The sequence below is a fragment of the Aptenodytes forsteri genome, unplaced genomic scaffold (assembly GCF_000699145.1).
Source record: "Aptenodytes forsteri isolate BGI_AS27 unplaced genomic scaffold, ASM69914v1 Scaffold289, whole genome shotgun sequence".
NCBI lineage: Eukaryota > Metazoa > Chordata > Aves > Sphenisciformes > Spheniscidae > Aptenodytes > Aptenodytes forsteri.
Window position 1 is genome coordinate 2,503,039 of NW_008795025.1, and position 22,036 is coordinate 2,525,074.

At 53.4% G+C, this 22,036-nt stretch overlaps 1 protein-coding gene across 1 annotated transcript in view; it reads right to left on the bottom strand.

Moving 5' to 3' along the window:
- The window catches only part of SEC16B (SEC16 homolog B, endoplasmic reticulum export factor), a 20,238-nt gene extending 871 nt beyond the window's left edge, over positions 1-19,367 (bottom strand). Inside the window, exons 1-24 of the mRNA XM_009275905.1 lie at positions 19,099-19,367; positions 17,878-17,984; positions 17,216-17,321; positions 16,983-17,097; positions 16,082-16,223; positions 15,574-15,731; positions 14,886-14,947; positions 13,477-13,612; positions 12,681-12,911; positions 11,981-12,078; positions 11,204-11,285; positions 10,969-11,086; positions 10,246-10,357; positions 9,894-9,999; positions 9,206-9,346; positions 6,112-6,225; positions 5,333-5,405; positions 2,890-3,141; positions 2,226-2,296; positions 1,718-1,864; positions 1,424-1,531; positions 455-536; positions 254-351; positions 91-159 (exon numbers count right to left, since the gene is read on the bottom strand). Coding sequence (XP_009274180.1) covers positions 91-159; positions 254-351; positions 455-536; positions 1,424-1,531; positions 1,718-1,864; positions 2,226-2,296; positions 2,890-3,141; positions 5,333-5,405; positions 6,112-6,225; positions 9,206-9,346; positions 9,894-9,999; positions 10,246-10,357; positions 10,969-11,086; positions 11,204-11,285; positions 11,981-12,078; positions 12,681-12,911; positions 13,477-13,612; positions 14,886-14,947; positions 15,574-15,731; positions 16,082-16,223; positions 16,983-17,097; positions 17,216-17,321; positions 17,878-17,984; positions 19,099-19,367 — 2,997 coding nt within the window. The remainder of the gene's footprint in view (positions 1-90; positions 160-253; positions 352-454; positions 537-1,423; positions 1,532-1,717; positions 1,865-2,225; positions 2,297-2,889; positions 3,142-5,332; positions 5,406-6,111; positions 6,226-9,205; positions 9,347-9,893; positions 10,000-10,245; positions 10,358-10,968; positions 11,087-11,203; positions 11,286-11,980; positions 12,079-12,680; positions 12,912-13,476; positions 13,613-14,885; positions 14,948-15,573; positions 15,732-16,081; positions 16,224-16,982; positions 17,098-17,215; positions 17,322-17,877; positions 17,985-19,098) is intronic.
- Positions 19,368-22,036: the final 2,669 nt, after the last annotated feature.

The window sequence follows — 22,036 nt, forward strand, 5'->3', positions numbered from 1 at the left end:
CATAGCAGATTGCAGGCAATCTGCCACCCCCCCAAAAGCCAGGAGCCACCCCCCGCCCTACCCAGCAACACCTCAGGAAGATCCTCTCACCTGAGATACCTGGACAGGGTTGAAGAGGGGGACTGTCCCCACCAGTGGGGGAGATTCATGGGAGCCAGTCTGGAAGGGGTGAAGGCAGAGAAACTTAATGGCCACCCCCCAGTTTCAGACACACACCCCCCCCCATCACACACAAATACACCTCTCTCCTCACCTGCCCTCCTGCTGACTCCCCACCATCTGCATCCCACGAGCCTTTCATCTCAGTGGACACTGGAGTAACAGGAAAGGTATTTTCACCTTGCATTCCTCCTGGGGCATGCAACCAAAAAAAACCCCAAACTTCAAATTAAGAGGGGATCAGCTTCTAAAAGGCTGACAGGGAGAGGGGCGAGGGGACCCATGCAGCATTTACCGGGATTTCTGGACGAAGACTGAGCCAAAGGGCTTGTCCCAGCCACAGGAGGAGCATCAGGTGGGGATGGCGACGTCTGTTCCTGAAACCACATCCACCCATTTAGAGCAGAAGCTCCTTGCATGGTGAGAAGACCTCTGCACCAGATACCACACCACACTTTTGGGGCACCGCTCTGCACCCATCCTGCTGGAGAGGTACCCCAAGAGCTACAGGCACCCAAGCTAAGGGGGACCTACAGGGTCAGGGCAAGCAACCCCTGTCACAAAGCTAAACCACCCGGAGAGCTCAAAATTAGGCAGGAGGCTGGACACCAAGCCTGTGTACAGTGTACAGCACCAGCAGAGTCCACGGGTCCCCCCCTCTGTTCCTCATCTCCTGCTAGTTTTGGAAGAATATCCCAAAATTTCCTGCTCCGGGACTGAGGTCATTCTCAACCAGGAGGAAACTTCCAGGGGAGGATCTCACTCCAACATCTGCCTCCAAGCCCACCGTTGGCCTGCAGCTGGGGATGCGACACCCTGAGGACTCAGTCAGGACTGGGATAACTACGCATGGCTGCTTCCCTGTCTCTGCTGTGCTTCCAATTAAAGAGGTTTTCCTTCCCTTCAGCTCCTAAAAACTGCCCAAGCGGTGCCGCTCGCAGCTGCTGCTTTCCTCTCCAGCGGAGGGCAAGCAATTCCTGCAGAGTTTGCCAAGTGCTCAGAGGACATCCCAGATCAAAGAGGCTTTATAAATTTACAATTATCAAGTGAATCAAGGATTCACTTCCAGGCTAAAAGGACTCTTGGTCCCACTCTGTCCCCACACAGAGCGGCTATGGCCATGAAGAGCTGTGCAATAGCACGGCCCAGCCACCTGCACAAGGATGGAGGGAGAAATAATGGGTGAAGGGGTAGATGTGTCACCTGTCCCCATGGCTGTAAACCAGGGTGTCACCCAGGGACAGGACAGCCTTTTGTCCCCTACCTGCACTCCCGGAGCGGGGGAGTCCGAGGCTGTCTCAGACGTAGCTTTGGGAGATGTTTCCTTGGTGGGCTTTGACCGAAACCAGCCAAACCACCTAAATCCGGAGCTCTGGGAAATGGAGGTTGTCACAGTCAAGAGAAATGGGTGAGAAGTGGAGGATGCCACGGCCACCTAGATGCCCCCTGTGCCGGCCGGGAGCGAGCACTGTTTTGCCCAGGTCAGGGCAGGCACGGGGGGCATCGGGGACAGGCAAGCTCGGAGCACGAGGCTTCACATCAGCTCTGGCATGCTCACCTTATCCTTACCCGGTTTCACTGCCTCTGCTGGTGCCAGCTCTTCAGCAGCATCTTCAGCTGTGCTCTCCGAGGAAGGCTGGCTGTCATCTTCCAAGGAGACGGTGGAGCTCTCTGAGGTGGTGCGAGCTCTTGCCTTTAATTCCTCCTGGCATCGGAGATCGGAGCTGCCACTTGGTGTTCCCAGAGGATCCACCCCAAGCATGATCAGAGCGTCTCCAGGACTCCTCCATGCCAGGCTTAACAGATAGCATGCCTGGGGACCCCCGCATCCCTTACATAGCAGGTGGGGAGGGATAGCACCCACAGCGGGGTGCAGTGGGCAGCCCATGGTCCCAGAGGTAGGAGGCTGGAGAGGGCTATCCTAACCTGTCAGGTCCCCAAGGCAATGGCCGTCACCATGATGGCGGGTTTCCGTGTGAGTTAAGTGCATGGAAGGATGAGCCAGCGAGTCCTAAATCCCCCCCGGGGCCCTCAATGGGATGGTTTCCCTGGCCCCTCTGACTCACCTCCTCTGCTGGGAGGGATGGCTGCACCCCCCCGGAGGACAGCGGGGTGTCCTGGGGCTCCCCAGCTTCTCCTGTGGGGCAGAGGGAAGGACAAAGTCAGGGTTTGGCCTGAGGAGCTCCTGCCACGTTTATCAGATGTATTTTCAGTGCTTCTATCATCCCACCCCAGAGCAAGGCCATGTGGCCAAGATATCCCCCCAAGAGATGCAAAAGACTATTCTGGACCCTGTCCCTGTCCGTGCCAGCACCAGGGAGGGAGCAAGCCATAAGGCTGCACCGGTGCATCTCAAAAACCTGCTTTGCACTGCTGGATGTGAAGCTGGTTTTCTCATCTGGCAGGGAAGCGGCAGCTCTGCCACCAACCTGCGGCTGCCCCCCCTTGCTGCTTTGGGGGAAAGGTCTTCTAAAAATGAAGACCCGCCTGCCCAGGGCAGCCAGCACTGGTGGACACAGTTTGCATGCATGGCACTGGGGCAAGCGTGGCTCCACATCTGGGCAAGGTTGGAGGGAAACAAGGCACTGGGTGAAGGCAGCACTGGCAGGGAGCAGCGTCTGAAGCGACACACATGCCATAGGGGATCACACTTCCCTGAGGGACACCCCATCCCACTGCTACTAACTGGGGACAGGCATTTTTGCAGAGAAACAAGGCTGGAGCACTTACCTGCCAGTGGCACCACCTGCAGAGGGGGCTCAGCAAAAACCCCTCCTGGAGGGGCAGCCGTCCCTGGGCTGAGTGTAGGGGGCTGCAGCTCTTGCCGAACACCAAGCAGTGGCGATGCTGCAACCTGAGCAGGTGCCAGGGGCCAGAGAGGCACGTCCTCATGAGAGCTGGGTCCCTGGGGTGGCATGGGCTGGTACCACTGGTCATACTGGTAGCCTTCACTCTGTGGAGGCTCATGGACAGGCTCTCCACCTGCAAAAAAAAAAAAAAACAACAACACACCACACACACCCCTCAGGAGTTTGCTCCGGTGTTTATAAATTCATCAGGCTGTTGCACAGAATTCTCCCCTTTTCCATTACACATCAGTGGGAGCCAGGGTGGTGAGGAGGGACCCCAGGGACCAGGTGCGGGCGAGGGAGGAGGTAGGGCATGGCACAGCAGCGGGGACCTTTCAGAGGCTTCAAGGAAGGTGGGCTGTGAAAGATAGGGGGGAAACCTCCTGGGAACATGCCTGAGGTTGCAAACGAACTCGGAAGGGAAATGCTATGGAAGCAAAGGGACCAAGCACGAGCAGCACGTGCCCAGCCCAAAGGAGCCCGGGGCCTCCAGCCTTTTCTTCCACTCCTGCCGCACACCCCGAGCAGGAAAGAAAATTCACCAGGAAGCTGCAGCCTTCATTCCTGCTCCACAGGAGCACCCATGATGAGTTTCTTGCTTTAGGCAGATTTATTCAGGGTTGGGTTTTTTTGTTTGAAAGGCAGGTTGAACAAGTGGGGTTTGTTTTATTTAACACACACGTTGCTCTGTCTGATGTTAGACACGGTGCGGGCAGCACACTGCCGTTGGTCCCAGGTGTGTGTCCTGCTTGTTCCAGCTCTGCAGCCTCCGGCCAGAAACGTGCTGGGCACTGGGAAGTTTCTCTCCCGTCACCGTGAGACACAGCCAAGCAGGAGCCAGACCCCGTGGGTCTGAGCCTGAGGACAAACTACGGCACCTCTTGGATGCAGTGCTACAAAACCCATTGCTTTGCCTGCCGGCATCACCTCCAGCCTGCTCAGGGTTGGCTTCACACCCACGAGCTGCTCCCACATGGCCTGGAGATGCTTGAGATCCATGGGGAGGAGGATGGATGCTCGACTCCATGCTGCCTGGCAAGCTCAGCCAGAAAAAGTCAGGGAGGACAGCCCAGGCTATAAGGATGGAGAGGGAGGTTGCTGTGACCACGTCAATCCCAGCTTGGCACTTTAATTCAGGCTTTGTCTTTCCAAGATGAATTCAGCACCAAGCCAGCTTTCTCTGCATGCAGGTCCCTCAGATGGTGACTCTAGATGGCCTTCTCAATGAAGAAAAGGGCCAAGCATCAGGAAAGCAAACTGTGGAGACCACATGGAGCAGACCTGGCCGCTTGGAGAAGCCATCCCATTGTACTTGCAACTTTTTTCCAGAGAAGGATGATCATAGCCTCAGCCCTTGATAGCAGCAGAAGGCAATCAGGATTGATGATCCCTTTTACTGCCTGGAAGAGCTCTTTGTAGAGGAATTTGGCAGCAGCAGGGAAAGCTGATAGGAAGAAACGGCTTGGAGGAATTTGTCATGTTTTATCCTGTCTGCACCAGCCTTTATTCTCCACCCATCGATGCCAGTGTTCCCAGCAGAAAGCTAGATCTGAGCAGCAGCAAGGAACAGCAGGCTGTGCCAGGGCATCCCGCTGATGGAGGCGGCTGTGAAGCAACGCCAATGGGTCACCAGCCCCAAGTTCTCCTCAATGGAGAGGAAAGGAAAGCTCTCCAGCCCTTCTCTTGACAGCCACCCAGGGGAGGCTCATGTCCCTCATCTTGATGTCTCTTGTTCCTCTAGGTAGACTGTTACTGGAGGGGACGAATCCTGGGGTCACCGAGAGGCAAAGTGGTAAAAGGCAGTGGGGAAGGGGAAACACTGGAGCTTCACCAACAGGCATGCTGCAGCCTGGCACACAGAGGGACAAGCTCCTTCCTGAATCTTTCGCTCTGCAAGTGTGAAATCCCCTTAGTTCAGCTCCAATTTGTACCCTCGGAGGACTGCCTGGGAATGGGGCCATCTCCGCCAAGGCTCGGCCAGGAGGCACGTGCTTCGTCCAGCCACCCACCCCTGGCCCCCCTTCTCCCATGGCGCCCACAGGGACTGCTGAAGCTGTGGTAATTAGGCCCAATTACTCAGACTTCATATGGAGTGCATGAGCATCAACCCCTCTGTTTGCAGCCCATCCCTGGCAGCCCCATGCCAGAGGGATGCATCCAGTCAGGAGCGAAATTTTGGGCTCTGGGGGGATGTAAGGAGCAAGGAGCAGTTGCTGAGAAATGCTCCAGGGAGCAGGGAGCTGCCTCCCAGCCCATAGCAGCACAACTCCACATGCAGTGAAGCCCGCTGCAGCGATTGCAACCTGTTGCTTCATTTTCTTTACCTGCCATCGATGCAGCAGCCCAGGAGAGCCCTGACTGAGCAGGTGCCACCTCTGGAGGGGGGTCATCTTCCACCTGGAAGGAGTCAGAGGGAAAACGTGATAAAACAGATGGAAAAAGGGATGGCACAGGGCAAAGACTAAGGCAACGACGAAGCCAATGTAAGGAAAGCATGGTGCTCATGGGTCTGGGCTCATGACCCACCCCAGGCTATGGAGCCCAGGTTACAGGTGAGACCCATACCAGCATGATCACAGCTCTTTCCCAGCAAGTGAAGGGGGCTGCAGCACCACTGCCCTGCTGAGAGCAGGCAGGAGGGGAAACTGGAGACAGAAAAGGGCACAAAAACAAAAGCAGACATGAAAGCTAAATGAAAAGCATTAATCCAAGGACCAGACCACAGTTAAGGGACCCAAGAGCACACGTCTGCAAGGTGATGCCCCGACGGTGTCCTCTGCAATATCCTCACCACAAGAGAAGATCATCATTCACCCACCAGCCCCTGACTGCCCTCCTTGAGCCAAGACAAGGAGCGTTTTGCCCCGTGGGAAGCTCTGCAGCCCTCGTTGGTCACACCTTTGGGTGTTGCAACCCCCCTGCTCCTGCTGAAGCTGCAGGTCCAACAGCAGAGACCACATCTCTGAGCTCACAAGCCAAGGGGAAAGGCGCCTGAGTAACAACAGCATTCGAACCTCCATACCTGTACCTTTGGATTCAGGGCAGAGGAGGAAGATGCTTCCGTAGACCAGCTGCTCCCCCCCGCATCCCTGCTCCTCCTTACCTCCCACTCCCTGCAGCAGGCTCGGAGCTGTACCAGCCAGTCAGGCTCCAGTGTCTGGTCCTGTTCCGGCATCTCCAGGAGCAGTGGGTCAGAGAGCTTCAGCCGCTCGGCTAGCTGCAGAGCCAGGAGGGTAACGGGGCTTGTCACACACCTCAGCTCCATGGGGGAGAGACCAACCCTCACAGCAATTGCACATGGCCGGGCACACAAACCCAGGGAAAAATAGCACCAGAGCTGCACTTCATAATATGGGAATTAAAGTAACACCAGACTCTTGTGCAAAATTAATTCCATCTCCTGCATTGCTGCGGAGAGGTGCTGGCCCATCCTGTGCCCCGCGGAGAGCCTCCCAGCAGGGCTATCTCAGCCATCTCTGCAGAGATGTCAAAGTACCGATGTCAAAGATGCTCTTCACATCAGAGAGGCAGGTAACTATTACCATCCTTTTCTCCTCCAAGCTAAATGAGCACCTTTAATCCCACTTGACAGCCAGCCCGGGGCACCAGTGGGTTTGCAGGACACCCCAGCAGGAGCTCTGAGAACAGCCCAGCTCCCAGGGCTGTGCACCAGCCCCGTACCTGCCCCACAAGGATGGATGGGAGCCGGTAGGGCTTGAGCTAAGGGCTCACCCAGCTGTTTCCTCACCTGGCTTTGCAACAAGCATTACCATCACTAATAACCACACAGAAAAATACAGGGCTAGGAGGGACTCTGAGGTTACCTGATCCATCTGCCAATGCTCAAGAAAATCCTGTGTGCCCACACCAGCCCGTGTTTGTCTGATTTGCACTTACGAATCTCCAAGGAGAAGATTTCACAGCCTCCCAGGCCTGTCATGATGCTTAATGTCCTTAGAGGTAAAGAGGTTTTTCTTAATATCTAAGTGAAATCTTCCCTGCTGCAAATTAAGCCTCTTGATTCCTGCTCCCGCAGAAGCTGTGGGGACGGTCAGGCACCATCCCCTGAAAAGTAGCCTCCTGTGTGCCAGAGGGCTGTTATCACATTCCCCATACCCCTTCCTCCCCCAGCATATCTTGCCTGGAAAAAAATAATGCCAAGGCCTTCTTTGGAGGTCATTTTCCCCTCAATCTCTTATCACCCCTGCTCTTCTCTTCTGCACTTACTCCAATTTGGCCCTGTTTCTGAGTGCAGCATCGCAAATGGGGCACAGTGCCCCAGCCAAGACCCCCAAGACCCGAGCACTGGGGATCATCACCTCCTTGTCTCACACATGCTGTTCTTGCTCTCACGGCCCAGAATAACATTATAACATTGGATTTTTTTTTCTTTTTTGCAACAGCATCCTGTTATGTTGCTGCTTGGTATTTTTTCCATGCTCCACTATCTCCCCCAGGTCCCTCTCTGCAGTATTGCTGCTGTGTGTTTAATTTATCCTGCAAGGGAGGGGTTCATGCCACCCTGGCTGCAGCCGTCTACAATGACATGGGGCTCCAGCTACTGTCAACAGAGCAAGAAGCTCTTCTGAGGTGACCCAACCCACTAGCCCAGGGTGCGATGGAGGGCTCCCTGCAGAGCTAAATCGGTCTGAACAAATTGCTTAGACAAGGGTCCAGTTTTAAGACAGCTGGATGAGGGGAGATGACATTCACCCGAAGCACTGCTCTTCATCTGAGCTTTTACTGAATTTTCTCTTACTGATATCGACCCACTTCTTGGGAATTTATCAAGCTCCCTCCCAGCTCCTTCACACTCATTTATCTTCCATGCTTTGCTATGAGGCTGCCTCATCAAGGGCCACCAAAAGCCATCCAGAGGTGACTTTGCAGTTCAGCCACCCGCCACAGCCACACAGGTCTTGGCTATCCCCCCTGCCGCACCAGCCCATATGGGCTGTTTCTTCCTATTCCCAAAATTGTTCAAAACAGTCTAAACCAGCACAAAATACACTTCCCACCTCCAGGAGGTTAGAGTGAGACATGACCCATGCAGCTAGAGCCCGGCTCAGGACAGGGGCCAGCCACAACAAGCAGAGTAACCCAGCCAGGAGGTTGCACTACCAGACCCCACCATCCCGTCTCTTTGCAAACACACATGTGTTCATCCTAAATCAATTGCAGGAAAGAGGAAATTATAAGCATGATTACTCCTAAATGGGGGGAATGTTTAATCCAAAAGCTAATGTGCATTTTGATCCAATATTAATGAACCAGCACCTGGTTGTATATCGTCCCCAGCTTCAAAAGAGGGGAAGTCTTAATCAAACACTAATGTGTATCATAATTTGTAACACAGTCTAAAACATCAAAGACAAGAGTGTCTACGAATGCACTAGTTTTTCAGATGAAAGTGTTTTCTCCCAGGAGAAGCATTATCCCCAGCAGAACGGTAGATCTGAGAGGCTCTTAGACAGTAAATAGGTTTCAACAATGGTGGAGGGGGAGGGGGCTGCGCCTGCCGAGTTTTGGGCAATTTCTACAGCACCTGCTTCAGACAGGCATCCCTGGTGCCCCTCATCTCACAGCACCGCAGCTTTTGCCCCCTTCCCAATGAAGGAAGGCTTCGAGCAGCCTCAGCACTGCCCTAGTGATGGGTGTGGAGTGGGCACTCCTGAGAGCCCAACCTGTTCAGGGGACCTGGGACACTTTGCTTCTCCCCTCCCTGCCCCAGCACCCCGCTCATGAAGCAGAGGAGCTGGACTCAGGGCTACAGGCTGGGACATGCTCCTGTTCACTAACACCCCAAAAGAGCCCCCAGCAGGTAAACGCAACCATGGGATGATGTGCTGAAGGGGAAATGTCAAACACTCACACTTCAGCTTCTTAAGTCTGTTCCATTTAGAAGTTCAAAAAGCCCCTCCAGAATAGAAAACATACTTTGCTTCCAAATAACTCTGCTCTTACTTGGCAGTCAACACAATTCCTTTGTTTTCTACCCTAAATCTGTGGGTATTAGAGACCCCACAGACGTTTTGGCTTTGCTGTGCTCAGCACATGCCAGGCAGCAAACCCTGGAGGGGCTGCTCAGAGCAGCCAAGCACCCCTGGCCATGAGGAAACCCCAAAGATGCTTCCCCACGCACTGGGTCCTGAAGGGGTACCACCCTGCCCAAGGATGCAGAGGGGTACAAGACTCACCTTCATCACTTGCTGGGCCAGGACAGGGTGGCTGGCCGGATCCTGGCCCAGGAGTGTGGTGGCAATCTGCTCGCAGTATTGCAGGGCTTGGGCTGGGAGCCCATAGTCAGCCAGGCGAGAGGCATAGAGGAGCTTGTACACCTCAGGAGAGGGAAGCAGAGCAGGCATAGGTGAGCGAGGAGACACTCGTGCCCGTGAGTCCCCTCTGCCCTGGTGCTGGCACATCATCCCAGCATGACTCAGAGCACCCTGGGTCATGGGTCTCATCACCCAGAGATCACCTGCAACTTGGGGACACCCCACCCATCCCCATGGGGCAGCCCGGCCACGCTCCCCAATCCATGGTGCTGTCGCAAGGCCAGCCCACCATCTTCATCTATCCATCCGATTTGTGCAGTGCCTGAGGCAGCAGCAGCTGGGTGCTTATTTGCAATATGAAAAGTCTATACATTACCCAGGAGCAGGAGGGGAGCCAGACCTGAGCAAGCACCAAACATACCATGCTCCAAAACCTGCCCAAAGCCCTGCCCTCGAGGAGCCCCTCGGTCAGGGCAGTCTCCCCATCACTCCCAAAGCCCAGCGAGGGGACAAGCCTTGGAGAGCAGCCTGAATCCCTTCAGGGGGATGGATGCATGTTTTGGGGCAGGTCTGAGCTGCTGCACCAGATGTGCTTGTGCATCTCCACTACCTGGAAGGGCAGCAGGAAGGATTCAGGCTGTCGTAGCTGCTGGCAGTACTCGAAGATTTCCATCCGCTGGATGACCTCTGTCCTGGCAAACTGGGTGAATGCCTGACTGCAGAGGAGAGGGGTAGGTTCAGCAAGCAGGAGCAGAGCCCTCTCCCCAGACAGCCCCACACACAGATTCACAGCTCCACCACTGTGCCAGCCTGCAGCTGGAGAGGCCCAGAGCAAAGCTCATATTAAAAGCAGTAAAAACCCATAAACGGGGATTGCTTTTGCATAAAAGTGAGATCCCAGGGATGGGGAGAAGGTGGGACGCATCACTCTGGCAAGAGCACCGCCTCCTAGGCTCGCTTACCGGTGGCTGCTGCCCAGCAGGGCCATACGGTCTGCCTTCGCCCCGAAGTAACCGAAAGGAGTATCTGCCATCAGGTAGCAGAAATGAGCTGCTTCGACTGCTCCCCTGCCAGCTAGATGGGAGGAAAAAAGACAAACACTTAGTCCTGAGAGAGAGGTCACCATGTGGTCAGCATTGCTTTGGAGGCCCCCAAGCTCACATAAAAATCCAAACCCACCACCCCACTTTTCTTCCCTGTCTATGCAGACTCTGATCCCTCCCTTCTCACTGTTTTTTGTCTGTTTTCCCCGATTGCTGCTTTCTGTACCTAGAAGGGGGTTTCAGTTCAGTGGTAGGACCAGGGGAGCCTGAGCAGGGTCCACCTCCAACTTCAACTCTGCAGGCTGCCATTATTGGCATGAAATCCCTGGAAGTCCCCACCACTGGGAGTAAGTCTCAGTCCCTGCAGTTACATATGCCCTCCCTGGGTCCAGCCGCTCCAGGTGTCTCCAAAAGAGAAGCTAATGGATGTGCCTGAGCCTGACTCATCTGCCAGCACGAAGGGCAGTGGGATCCACCAACACCTCATTCCTGTCACCGCAGCTGCAGGAGTACAGGCATGCACACCCCATCTCAGCACCAACGTACATCCATGCCAGCGTGGACATGCACGGTGACATTTCAGGTGTCCACCCACTACTACAGACAGCAGGAACATAACTGCTCACAACGGCCTTGGCTCACCCAAAGTGTCTCCCATGGTGACGATGGCTCGGTGGTTCAGCTCCATGTCTCCAACCTTGTTGGACAACATCACGGCCAGGTGGGGCCTCCAGTCTCCCCACGAGGCATCCCCGCAGCACTGGAGGGAGACAAGAGGAGAGTGAAGGTGAGCAGAGGTGGTCACCACAAGGTGGGTGTCACAGGCAGGTGACAGCATAGGTGTACATGTGCCAGGACCAGCCTCTTGCTCACAGACCAGCGCTGCCTGAGGGATCCTTCCTGACATGAGCTGGAAGAGGGTCTGCAGGGGGTCATTGGTGGCCAGCGTGCTGGTGAACCTGTGAGGAAACAGCAGTGATAGGGCTGCCGTGCCAGGACCCCAAACCCTCATTCACCTCCAAGGGCATGTCCCAAATGCCCCAGGACAGCAGTGTCCTGAGGGGCTTCCCAGAGAAGGCAGAAAGGATCATCAGCCCACCAGGCTGATGATCTGCATTACCTCCAGAGCAGGCAAGTCTCCAGGACAACACTGAATAAAACCTCCTTAAAAGGATCTGGGTTGCACAAGACAGAAAATTTCTGCTTAACTCTCCCCGAAGGGATCAACCCAATCCAGACTAAGTACATTAATTCCACCAGAAAATATTCATACGAGGGGGATGAACAGCTCAGACCAGGCTGGATCACAGTGAAGATGGCTCAGGTCCCCCTACCCCAAAGGCTGCCTTTGCTAGGGCAGCAAGGGCAAAGCCAAAGACTCAGAATAAATCCACCCTCCCCACATCTCCAGGGAATGGCTTTCCTTCTGCATTCCAGCCCCCACTTGGTTTCTCTTGTCCATCAGGAAGATGACTCAGAAGACTCAGGGCCACCCAGATGGATGCCCCCTCTCCCCTTTGCCCCCTCTGAAAGGGTCCAGCTGAAATCAATGCTCTTTTTTTGGTGCACTGGGGCTGAGGGCACCTGAAGGGATAACAGACTTGGCAAAGCCAGTCACAGAGCATCATATCTTGCTTTAGCTTCTCCAACTTACCCGGTGAGCACCCAGCTGTAGGTCCGAGGGTCCATCTTGCTGGAGAGGAAAAGGGCATGGCCCCACAGCTGGTTTCTCATGGCCCAGACCAGAGCATCCTGCAGCCAAGGTGGGGAAGAAAAAAAGGTTTGCGCTAACTCTCTTTCCCTGCTCTCCTCCGCTGCCAGGGGACCCTCTGCTCACCCAGCTCAGAGAAGAGCCCTGATAACTGCTCTGGCTTTAACTAATACCCTCCAAAAACTCTTCCATGTTCACCAAAGGCCCCATTACCTTTCTACCTTGCACGATGACAACTGGAACCTTTATAGCAATACTGTCTTTCCTGGATTTCCAGGTCTGTGCTGCCTGTTAGCTCTCAATGCCACCACTGTGGGATTCCAGCCTGGGCACCTAAGCTCCTCTGCAACCAACCCTCCTCTCTCCCTGCGCCTTTGGTATCCCTTGAGATCACATAACTGCAACTAAACCTGCAGTGCTGGTAAAAGCCTCTGCATCTTGCCTTCACTTGGGGCCCCTTCCCAGTTCCCGATGGTGGGAAGTCACTGCCGTAAGCCCTGTTGTACAAACACAACTTGAAGAGTTGATCCCACAACCACAAGGCACCTCTTGACCACTCTTCCCTTTAAAACCTGCCTGAAGAGGCCAAAGGGTGCAAGAAAAAAAAGTCAGCCCTGTGTCCTGGATCCTGCTCACCACCTACTTTCTTTCTGCCGTAGTAGAGGAGCTTGGTGAACTTCTCCACTATCTGTGCCTGCGTCTCCACGACAGGAGGGACCTCCCCTGTGATGAGGTCCAGTGTCCCTGGCTGACGTGACATCCACTCATCGTCTGTTAGGCCGATCAGGTTTGCCGCAGGGTTTTGCCTCTTGTACTTCTCCCGGCGCCTGCAGTCTTGCATCAGCAGCTCAGCTGTGTCTGAGCCCACCATGGACTGTGAAAGGGAAGGGGAGGAGCGAGGCCTGTGGAGGCTGCCCCATGAGCAAAGGCTGACAGCACCTCCAGTATGACACCCTTACACCTGTATCCTCATCCTAGCACATCTTCCCAACAAGACCAGCCTTGGCCACCAGCACGCAGTTTTGGACGGCAAAAGATTTAGCACAACTAGCAAGACCCTCACAGCACTCGCTGTGAAGATCTTATTCATCTGCTTCCAACAAGCAGCCACTGATTAGATTGGGTGGATTTCATCGGGTTAAGGGAATAATCCCCTTTTAAGCATAAGTGCTGGCTCCTCAATGCAGGTGGCACCAGTCCCTTTCACAGCTGTTATAGCATTGGGTTGTTGGTAGTTCACAAGGATGAGAAGCAATCACAGACGAGGGTTTGCTCCAAATATCCAGGCAGTATCAAACTGATTGATAGTACTATGGGAATGAGACACTTCTAAGGTACACCCCCCCTGAAAATAGCAACTGGATCAAGAGGCACCTAAGGGGCATATAACTTCTCACTTATAAAATCAAAAGGGTCAGCCCCTTCCACAGGACACCTACCCCATTCTGCCGGCAGAGGAGGACCAGGAGTTTCCAGAGAAGAGATGAATCTCTGCCTCTCTGTGTTGAGAGATCACAGCTTGTGGCTATCTTCTGCTGGCAAAATGTCATCACATCCACCTTGTGCAGATCTTCCCTACAGCAGCAAAGAAAGGCATCAAAAGAAACCCAAGGCAAAACAATCTAGGACATCATTCAGACTCAAAGCGTCCTCAGGTTCAATGATGGGGATGCCAAAGACTTTCACAAGATGTGAAAGATGGAGGAGAGAAGATCCCCAGTGCCAATGACCACATACCACATTGGCCACACCAAGCTCAAAAATGCTTAAATTTTATCATTGCTCTGACTCCTTGCAGATTTCTGTTTCGGAGATGCAGAGTGCATCTCAAACCCTCTCTGCCCTCCTGATAATATTTTCATCCATCCATCCACAAAGCACCTCAGTTTTGCTGTGCTGCTGTTACAGCCATGGATGTCTGAGGCTGCAGGAGCAGGCACACATATGGGCAGTATCTTATTTAACTGACATAGCGCAGGGAGAAAGACACACTTGTAATCACAAACCCCTTGGGTCTGAAACAGAAGCAAAAACCTTTAAGCTATGTGCAAGCCAGGCAGAACTGCTATCTTACAATAAAATAATCAGACAATTGGAAAGAAAGTGTGACTGAGACAAGATCAGCCAGGGGAGAGGAACTGGGGACGGAGATGCTGATCCTGACTCAATCACACCAATATAGCATACGGAGATTCCCAACGTCCCCTTCGGCACAAGTGGTAACGTCCAGGTCTTCTACCCAACTTCTGGGCATATGCAGCTCTTTTGCTCAGTAAATGGTTTTCCTCAGTAAATTGTTTTCCTCCTCCTGCACACTCCTTTTCTCTCCCCGCTTTGGTTATGAGTGATCAGAAGACACGCTGGTGTAACCAGTACGATACAGAGACAACCTGATGCAATATGCCATGATTCATCCCCAAGCTCACACTGGATGAAGGGGCATACTGGGTCTGACCCTGCTGTGCTCAACAGTCTCAGGGGACAAAAACCTTAGGAAAAGCTAAACCGCAGGTTGACCCAGGGCTTTAGACATTCAAAGAGATCTCCCAAAAATCAGTTTTCTGGGACATGAGTACAAAATAAGGTCAGACATACAAACCACACTAAGCCCACACCCTATAAATATTCAAAAAAAACATCTCCCAGAATCCAAACCAACCTACAATGCAGCAAAGGGGCTGGGCTCCCAGTCTGAACTTAGACTTGGCCTTTGCAGATATCTCAAAACCATGGGGACACTAAAGTCTGCCTTGAGCTCATGTCTCCTCCCAAAGGAGAGGTGCTCCCAGGCCAGCCATGCCAGCACAGCCAGGAGGACACAGCTCCTGGACTTGTCAGTGTGGCATACCTGGTCAGCGGCCCCGGGAAGGCCTGTAGCTCCTCCAGCTCTTTCGTGTCATGAAGGATTACCTAAAAAACAAGAGCAAATTCAGCAGCTGGACTCCAGCAATCAGGCCAGCCCCAGCTGGGCTAGCTCAAAGTCAGTGCCTTGGCCAAGGGTTCAACTGTGCTGGTGAACCCATTCTCTGTACTGTCTTAAGGTAACCCCAGAGCATAGACCCTAAACCATCACATGGACCCCAATACTAAGGTCCAGGAAAAATGCCTGTTGAGATGGCATCTACCTCCTTTGGGAGGTAAAATAGGAGGCTGAAACGCTGTGGTAGACTCAGGGGATGGATACGACCTCTGTATTGGAGCACCTCAGAAAGGTGAGCAGAATTATCCTTCAGAGAAGTGTGAACCACATCTGTCCCTATCAGAAGGGATCACTGTGAACAGGTCACAGATGACAAGGGTTACAGAGCTGAAGGAGCAGAATGCGGGGCCCGAAGGCTGAAAGCAATGCCCAGGCACAGGCTGGCATGATGCAGACTCAAGAGTCCATGTGGACTGGAGATAAGATGGCAGCAGGGGACAGGAAGGCTGCTAAGGAGGCTGTTTGGGTGATGAACAGTGTTTGCATCCCTCAGGGCAAAAGGTGGCACTCCAGCAAGGGGACAGAGGGCAGTCTGGGGTGCTGGGCTGTGGCATACCTCCAGGCTGTGTAGCTCAACATGGGCTAGCTGCCCCTCAGCAGGGCGGTGAGGACACACCAGCACCAGCTGGCCTCTGGCTCCAAAGCACACCGCCACGTGCGGCAACGAGAACTTGAGGGGTACCACCGGGGCCGGGGTGGACACCAAGGGCCCCCCTGCAATGACACACAGGCTACCATGAGTCCACTCACCCTGATCCCACACCACCTCCACTATGGAGGATGTGACCAGGTCCCAACCTGGCACCCCAACTTAAGTAACCCTCCACTGACCCCCTACGCAAGAACTGTCCCCTAAAGCAGAAGGCATGCATGGCAACTCCTGCACTACCAGGGCAGAGCCGCTGGACCATGCACCCACCCCACAGCCCCCCAGTCATGCCTTGCACCTGCACAACCTCCTCCAGGAAAGGACCAAGTTGCAAGACAGCAAATCTTCTAATGCCAGCCATTTATTTCCTTGCTCCCCCCTTGTCAGAGGGGGCCAGGGCCCCATCACACCTCACCTGCTTGTGCTGGGCTCCATGTCCCTGAAAGCACAGAGTCATAGTGGTCAGCACCATCATGGATGTACTGGCTGAGCTCGTAGCTGCTGGAGCTGAGCCCTGACTCGCGGTACTGCAGGAGCAGGCTGGGCTGGCCCAAGGGCTGCAAGGGAGAAAACACAAACCTGGCTGAGAAACCAGGGACACTGCTGCTTTTCTGCTCCCAGGGCAGTGGGACAGGCTCTGCTGCTCCATGAAAGTGCCCAGCAGGAGAAGCAAAGCGCAGCACAGCTGATTCCCATCTGAGCAGCTCACACCCTTCGGCATCTTAGGTTCATCATAGCACATACCCTGGTCATACCCAATGGCTTTTAGAATAATTTACATCAGCCACCAGTCTAGCCCAACAGCTTTCCTAGCCCTAACACGGACTCCTCAACACAGACAGCAGACAGGGCTTGAGAAGCCAAAAAAGCATTGCCCAGGAGCAAAACCACCACAGCAGCTTTGATTTGATCTTTTAATTTGCTCTTGGCAAAACACAGTGATCAGGACACAAGTGTGATGGAACAGGATTTGGTGGACAGAGCTGACAATGACACGCAGCTTTCAGCTACCTAGGGAGGATGCAGAAGAGCATCCTACCAAGCCTGGATTTCTGTCCTGCTCTTGGCCCTGTGCGGGAGCGGTGTACAGCCCCGTGCCTGGGGGAATGACAGCCCAGCAGATGGAGAGTTCATAAATACTAATAACCCACTATAATAATCCCTGGAGACTGTTGAGCACTGAGTGCAACATAGCAAAGCAGCCCTTTTCTCCTCAGCCTCCTTCCCAGCTGGAGGAGGGACACATGGATTGCTCCCAAAATCTCTGGGAGATCCCCAAGCCTTTTGTCCTCCACCTCCATCCATCTTGAGGTTACCTCTTGGGGCTGGCCACCAGCCTCCCCTGAATCGCTGCCAAGGGTCTCTCCCCCTGCCCACTCCTTCCTGGCAGTTGAGATGTAGCTCTCCTCGTGGGAGTCGTAGGTCTGCATCCTGCAGACAGGAGCAAAAGGAGACACCCTGAAGGTCAGAGATTTTGGAACCAACCACAAACCCGCTCATTTTGCAGCAGATGGTTGCATCAGGTGATGCCCAGACTCTCCACCCTTACCTGTCCTGCCCTGGGGTGGTCGTGGCCAGGTTGGGGTGGTAACCCCTGTAGTAGTGCTGATCCCGGTAATTGGTACTCTTGCTGTAAGGCTCTCTCTGTCTCAGGTCTAGAGAGAGAATCAAGATTTAGCATTGCCCCTCCAGAGCAACAAGCCATAATGAAGTTGCAAAAGAAAAGCAATGAGTCAGGCAATTTGCCATGCACACCCCATTTGCTTCCAAATTAGCCCGACACGCTGGAGATATGATAAAGTCCTGTACACGTTTGCCAACACAGCACTGATGTCCTTTCCTCTTTCCTCCCTCCCCTTTTCTTCAGCCCAGGAACTCCAGAAACAGCAAAAATGAGGCCACCATCACCCTGATAACACAGCACCATCAGCATCAAGTTCAGCCTGGAACAGGGAATGACACAGATTTTTAGCCATGGAGATCAAGATCAAACATTCCCTTGGCTGCGCCTAGTTCCTGCTCACATTTCCCAAATGCAAACTGAGGGCAGTGCTGCACGGGGAGAACACCACCAATGGCCCAGGAGTATGGGCAGGAGAATGTCCTGGAGTTGCGCAAGCCCTGGGAGAACCACCCATCCTGGAGAAAGCATCGCTCCTTCTCCTGCAAGCAAGTTGCCTCCATACCCAGACCCAAAGGATAAGCCCATACCTCTGTCATCCTGCCAGGCCACCGGCTGCCACTGATGGCTTTGGTAGGTGTAGTCGTCCCTGTAGCTGGCTGCTGGATACTGCCAGTGGGGGTCTTCATATCCTTGCCTGAAACACAACAAAACATACTTAATCGGAGAAAGAAAGGATACCTCTGCAGGTTCTGGACCATATCTAGGGTTAGACTCATGCCCTGGATGGGACCTTTGGAGGCAGAAAGCATGACAGAAATAAAGCCAGGTCCCCTGTCCAGGTGCCCTGCTCAGTGGCAGGGCCAGAAACTGGTCCAACATCATACCTGGAAGGAGCAGCAGGAGGTTTGGATACTTTCCCATCCCCATCTATGAGAAAGCTGTGCACTGCAGTTTCAGGAGATGCCCAGTTTCAGCTCGATGGTGTGGACTTGTCATGGGGATCAACATTCACCCACATTTTAGGAGAAGTCCCCCAAAAGCACCTTCTCCGCCAAGCTCTGGAGCTGCCATGTCCACCGCTCAGCTCAGCAGGTCTCCCCCTGCACTGGAGCCCAGCCCCAGCCTAAGCCACCCACCTGGCACTCACGTACCTTAACCCTTCACAATTTACACAGCAACTTGGTCAGCCCCACACAACATCCCCCTTCCTGGTGCAAGCATCGCACCACCTCAGCACAAAACCCTGCATATCCACACCATTACTCACAGAGGGCAATAACTCAGGCAAATCAACCCAAATTTGCTGAAGCGCTCGAAGCTTTCTCAGCACTGAAAGCATCCTCTAGCCCACATTTTATCCTTCCACCCTCCGCTGTTTCAGCAGCTGAGCTTGCAAGCTCTCTTTTGCTCCTATATTACCATTTGTATTTTTATTGTTCACCTTACGCTTGGTAGAAAAAGAACTGCATTTAATCAAACCTTCAAGAAAAATGCACCTTGGGACCGAGACGAAGCCTGTAAAACGGCAATCACAGAAGTCACAGCTGTAAGAAGAAATCAGAGCTGCAACTGCTATGCAGCCTTAAATATAGAAGTCACTGGCTGTTTTAATAGCTGGACATCACCTAATCACGCACTGCTTCTCTGAGCCTGCAGCTGGTGGCTGCTCACCACTTTGCCTGTGCCATGACAAGGGCAAGCACCCGTCTTGCAAGCCCACGAGAGCGGTGAAGTGGTCAAATCTCGTTTTAAAAGGGTTTACAAGGAGGGGGTTCAGTGCAAGAATCACAAAGTGAGGCAGCTCTCACCTGGAGTATGGTCTGTTGGGGTAGCTGCTTTCGTAGTACTCAGCCCGGGAAGCCGGTCTGCAGGCGTCCCTCCGGGGGTGGTGGCCCTCATTCCAGGAGTGGCCGGGGAGATGACCCCCATCCCAGGAGCCGGGCCGAGGTGGGGGCCCCACACAGAGGAGCTGCCGCCTGGGCTGTGGTGGGGGGCCACGGTGCACCTCTCCCCATGCCCCCCGGGCTGCCTGCCTCTCCTGGGGCTGGGGCAACCAGGCGGGGGCCCAGGGGTCCATCACAAGCTTGCCAGCGAGAGCCTCTCTGGTTTTGGGGTGGGAGCGGGGATTAAGTCCCAAACAGCTCTAGTGGCCTGCAAGCAATGAGATAAACCACAGTGCGTTTAATCAGCAGCTTTCACCGCCCCGAAAGCCCCCCGTGAAGCCTGTTGCCACCTGCTCTCCACTTTTGGGAGCCTGCTGGAAACCCACCATCTTTTCCAAAATGCCCAGAGGCAAGGAAAAGCTACCTCCCCATTTGCTTAAACTTGAAGGTCCCCTTAAAACACCAGGATGAAATGGTCCATTTTTGAAAGCAACAGGCATCCAGCTCTTCCCAGAGCAAGAGGTAGCATCCAGGTAGCATCCTCTTGCACCCCCAGCCAGCCTTGCAAATCACCACCGCTCACAGCCTCCCCAAGCAGGTGACAAATCAGCTTTACCTCTGTGACAAGGCAGTGAAACCTCATTTTATATGTGGTAGGGGAAGGAATATTGGCAAAGCTACAAGCAGGATAAGGAGAGTTATTCTCAAAGAAATTAGTAGAGACAAAGGCAGGGAGGAATGGAGCTTTGCTCATGTGAGCTACGAGACAGGGTGGAAACAGGGATTTCCTCCTGCCTTTCAGCTCCAGCAAGAATATAGCTGTTCAAGTGGACACCAGATTTACTTATAATGGTTCCACGCAGAAGAGGAAACCCTAAGGAGAGCCCAGGGCAACACATGGGTGAAGCCCCAGCTGCCGGGGAAGGGGGATGTCACCCTCAAGCTCCCCCACATCTCCTCTTGCAGCATTGGTACCCAAACTGCCCCCACAAAGGCTCACAAACCTCCCCGATGCAGGCAGATGGCCAGATGCTGTCTGAACCACTTGTCACACCCCTCACACTCCAAGTTTAAGGCATTTCAGGGTTGGGGGGGTGGGGGGGCGGGACAGACACACACTCAGGTCTGAACAGAGGTGGCCCAGTTTGTGCCCCTTCTAGGTGAAATCAGGGTTAAATCCTTGCCCTAAAGAGCCCCTGGGCACAAGCATCCAGGCACCCATCATTTTGGTCCCACCGAGGGCCCCCCCTAATTTTCAGCCAGGGGTTCCCACCACCGTCCACCCCCCATGGCAGCCGCACACACCTGCTCGGAGGCCGCCGGGGCCCTTCTTCCGTTCCCTGGGCCCTGCTGCCAAAGTCCACTGCCACATGGGCTGCCAGCCGCCACCGGGAACAAAGGGCAGCCTCCGCTCCTCCACCTCGGACCGACTCCCTCGGCCACTCGCTCAGCCCCTGGGGTGGGTGCACACTGCTGTTTGCATCCCTGAGGGTCACCTTCCCCAGCACTTGTGCCTCCTCTCAACCAAGAGATGAAGCACGCAGCCCTCCAAGCTCAAAAAAAGCCAGGTATTTCTCTTGTGGGTTTTTTTTTTTTAATGCCATGAGATAAGTATCCTTCTCTACACATCCTCACACTTTCTAAATAATAAATAAAACTTGTTGGCTGAGCTGTTGGTTTAATCTGGACCCAGCCACAGCTCAAGCAAATAATATCCATCCCACCAGCCACTGCCCGGGGCAGAATTTGGGCAGGATGGAGCTAGGGTCCACCCCAGCCTTGTCTCATCTAAGTCCTTATAGTGCAATAGTGGCCTCACTCTATAAGTGTGAGTATAAGAAATGACCGGGGTTTCCTGCCTGGACGCCCTCTCCCAAACTTCCCCGGGCACCTTAAAAACCAAAAAAGGAGTAAATTAAGGCAAATGACATCATAGAAAACTGCAGTAAAATCTAGATATAAGAGTCAGCGTCTTTGACCCAGCAGCCTAGCAACATGCCATCATCTCCCCCTTTGCCAGGGAAAGCACGCAGTTTCCTAGCCCCCGAAGCCTCCATTTGCTGAGCGTGAGCAGCCAGATTTCAGCCCAAGGGTAGCACAGAGGAACATAGAATCATAGAATCATTAAGGTTGGAAAAGACCTCTAAGATCATCGAGTCCAACCAACAACCCAACACCACCATGCCCACTAAACCATGTCCTTAAGTGCCACATCTACACGTCTTTTCAATACTTCCAGGGATGGTGACTCAACCACTTTCACATGGGATGACCAGCAGAAAAACAGCTTTTTTTCCTTCTTTTTTTCTTTTTTCACACCCTCCCAGTCCTGGCTTTCCCTGAGAAATTTCCTCCAAATTACCTCCACCATTATACCACGACACCGATTGATTTGGAATTTGCAGGCAGGATCTTATTCATTGCATCGTGGTGGCACTGTCAGGCAAAACCCTATTTTAATGATGTTGGAAGACTACATATATTATAAGCTTCAGAGCTTAAAATTTCCACCCTACTGGGACAGTAAGAAATTTCCCCTGGTGATCCTAAGAAATAAGTGCTCAGTCTCCGCAGAATTCAAGGTTTCAAATAAAAAAATATCCTTAGCAATCAGCCATACAGAGAGCCGACTGGAAGAAATGCAAACCAGGGAAGCGCTGTCTTCATGCTGCCAAGCTGCTTCAGTAGAATGAAATTAATCATCTCCTATCCCTTTCACAGCTGCCTTTCAAAACTTTGGGAGGCTTTGAACAAAGTAAAAGGTCTGTTATGGACAGGTCAGGCCTTCTGGGAAAGCTAGAAAGGATCCCTAGAGACCATGAGGATGCCACTTTTTTAATATATAAATATTATATACTATATA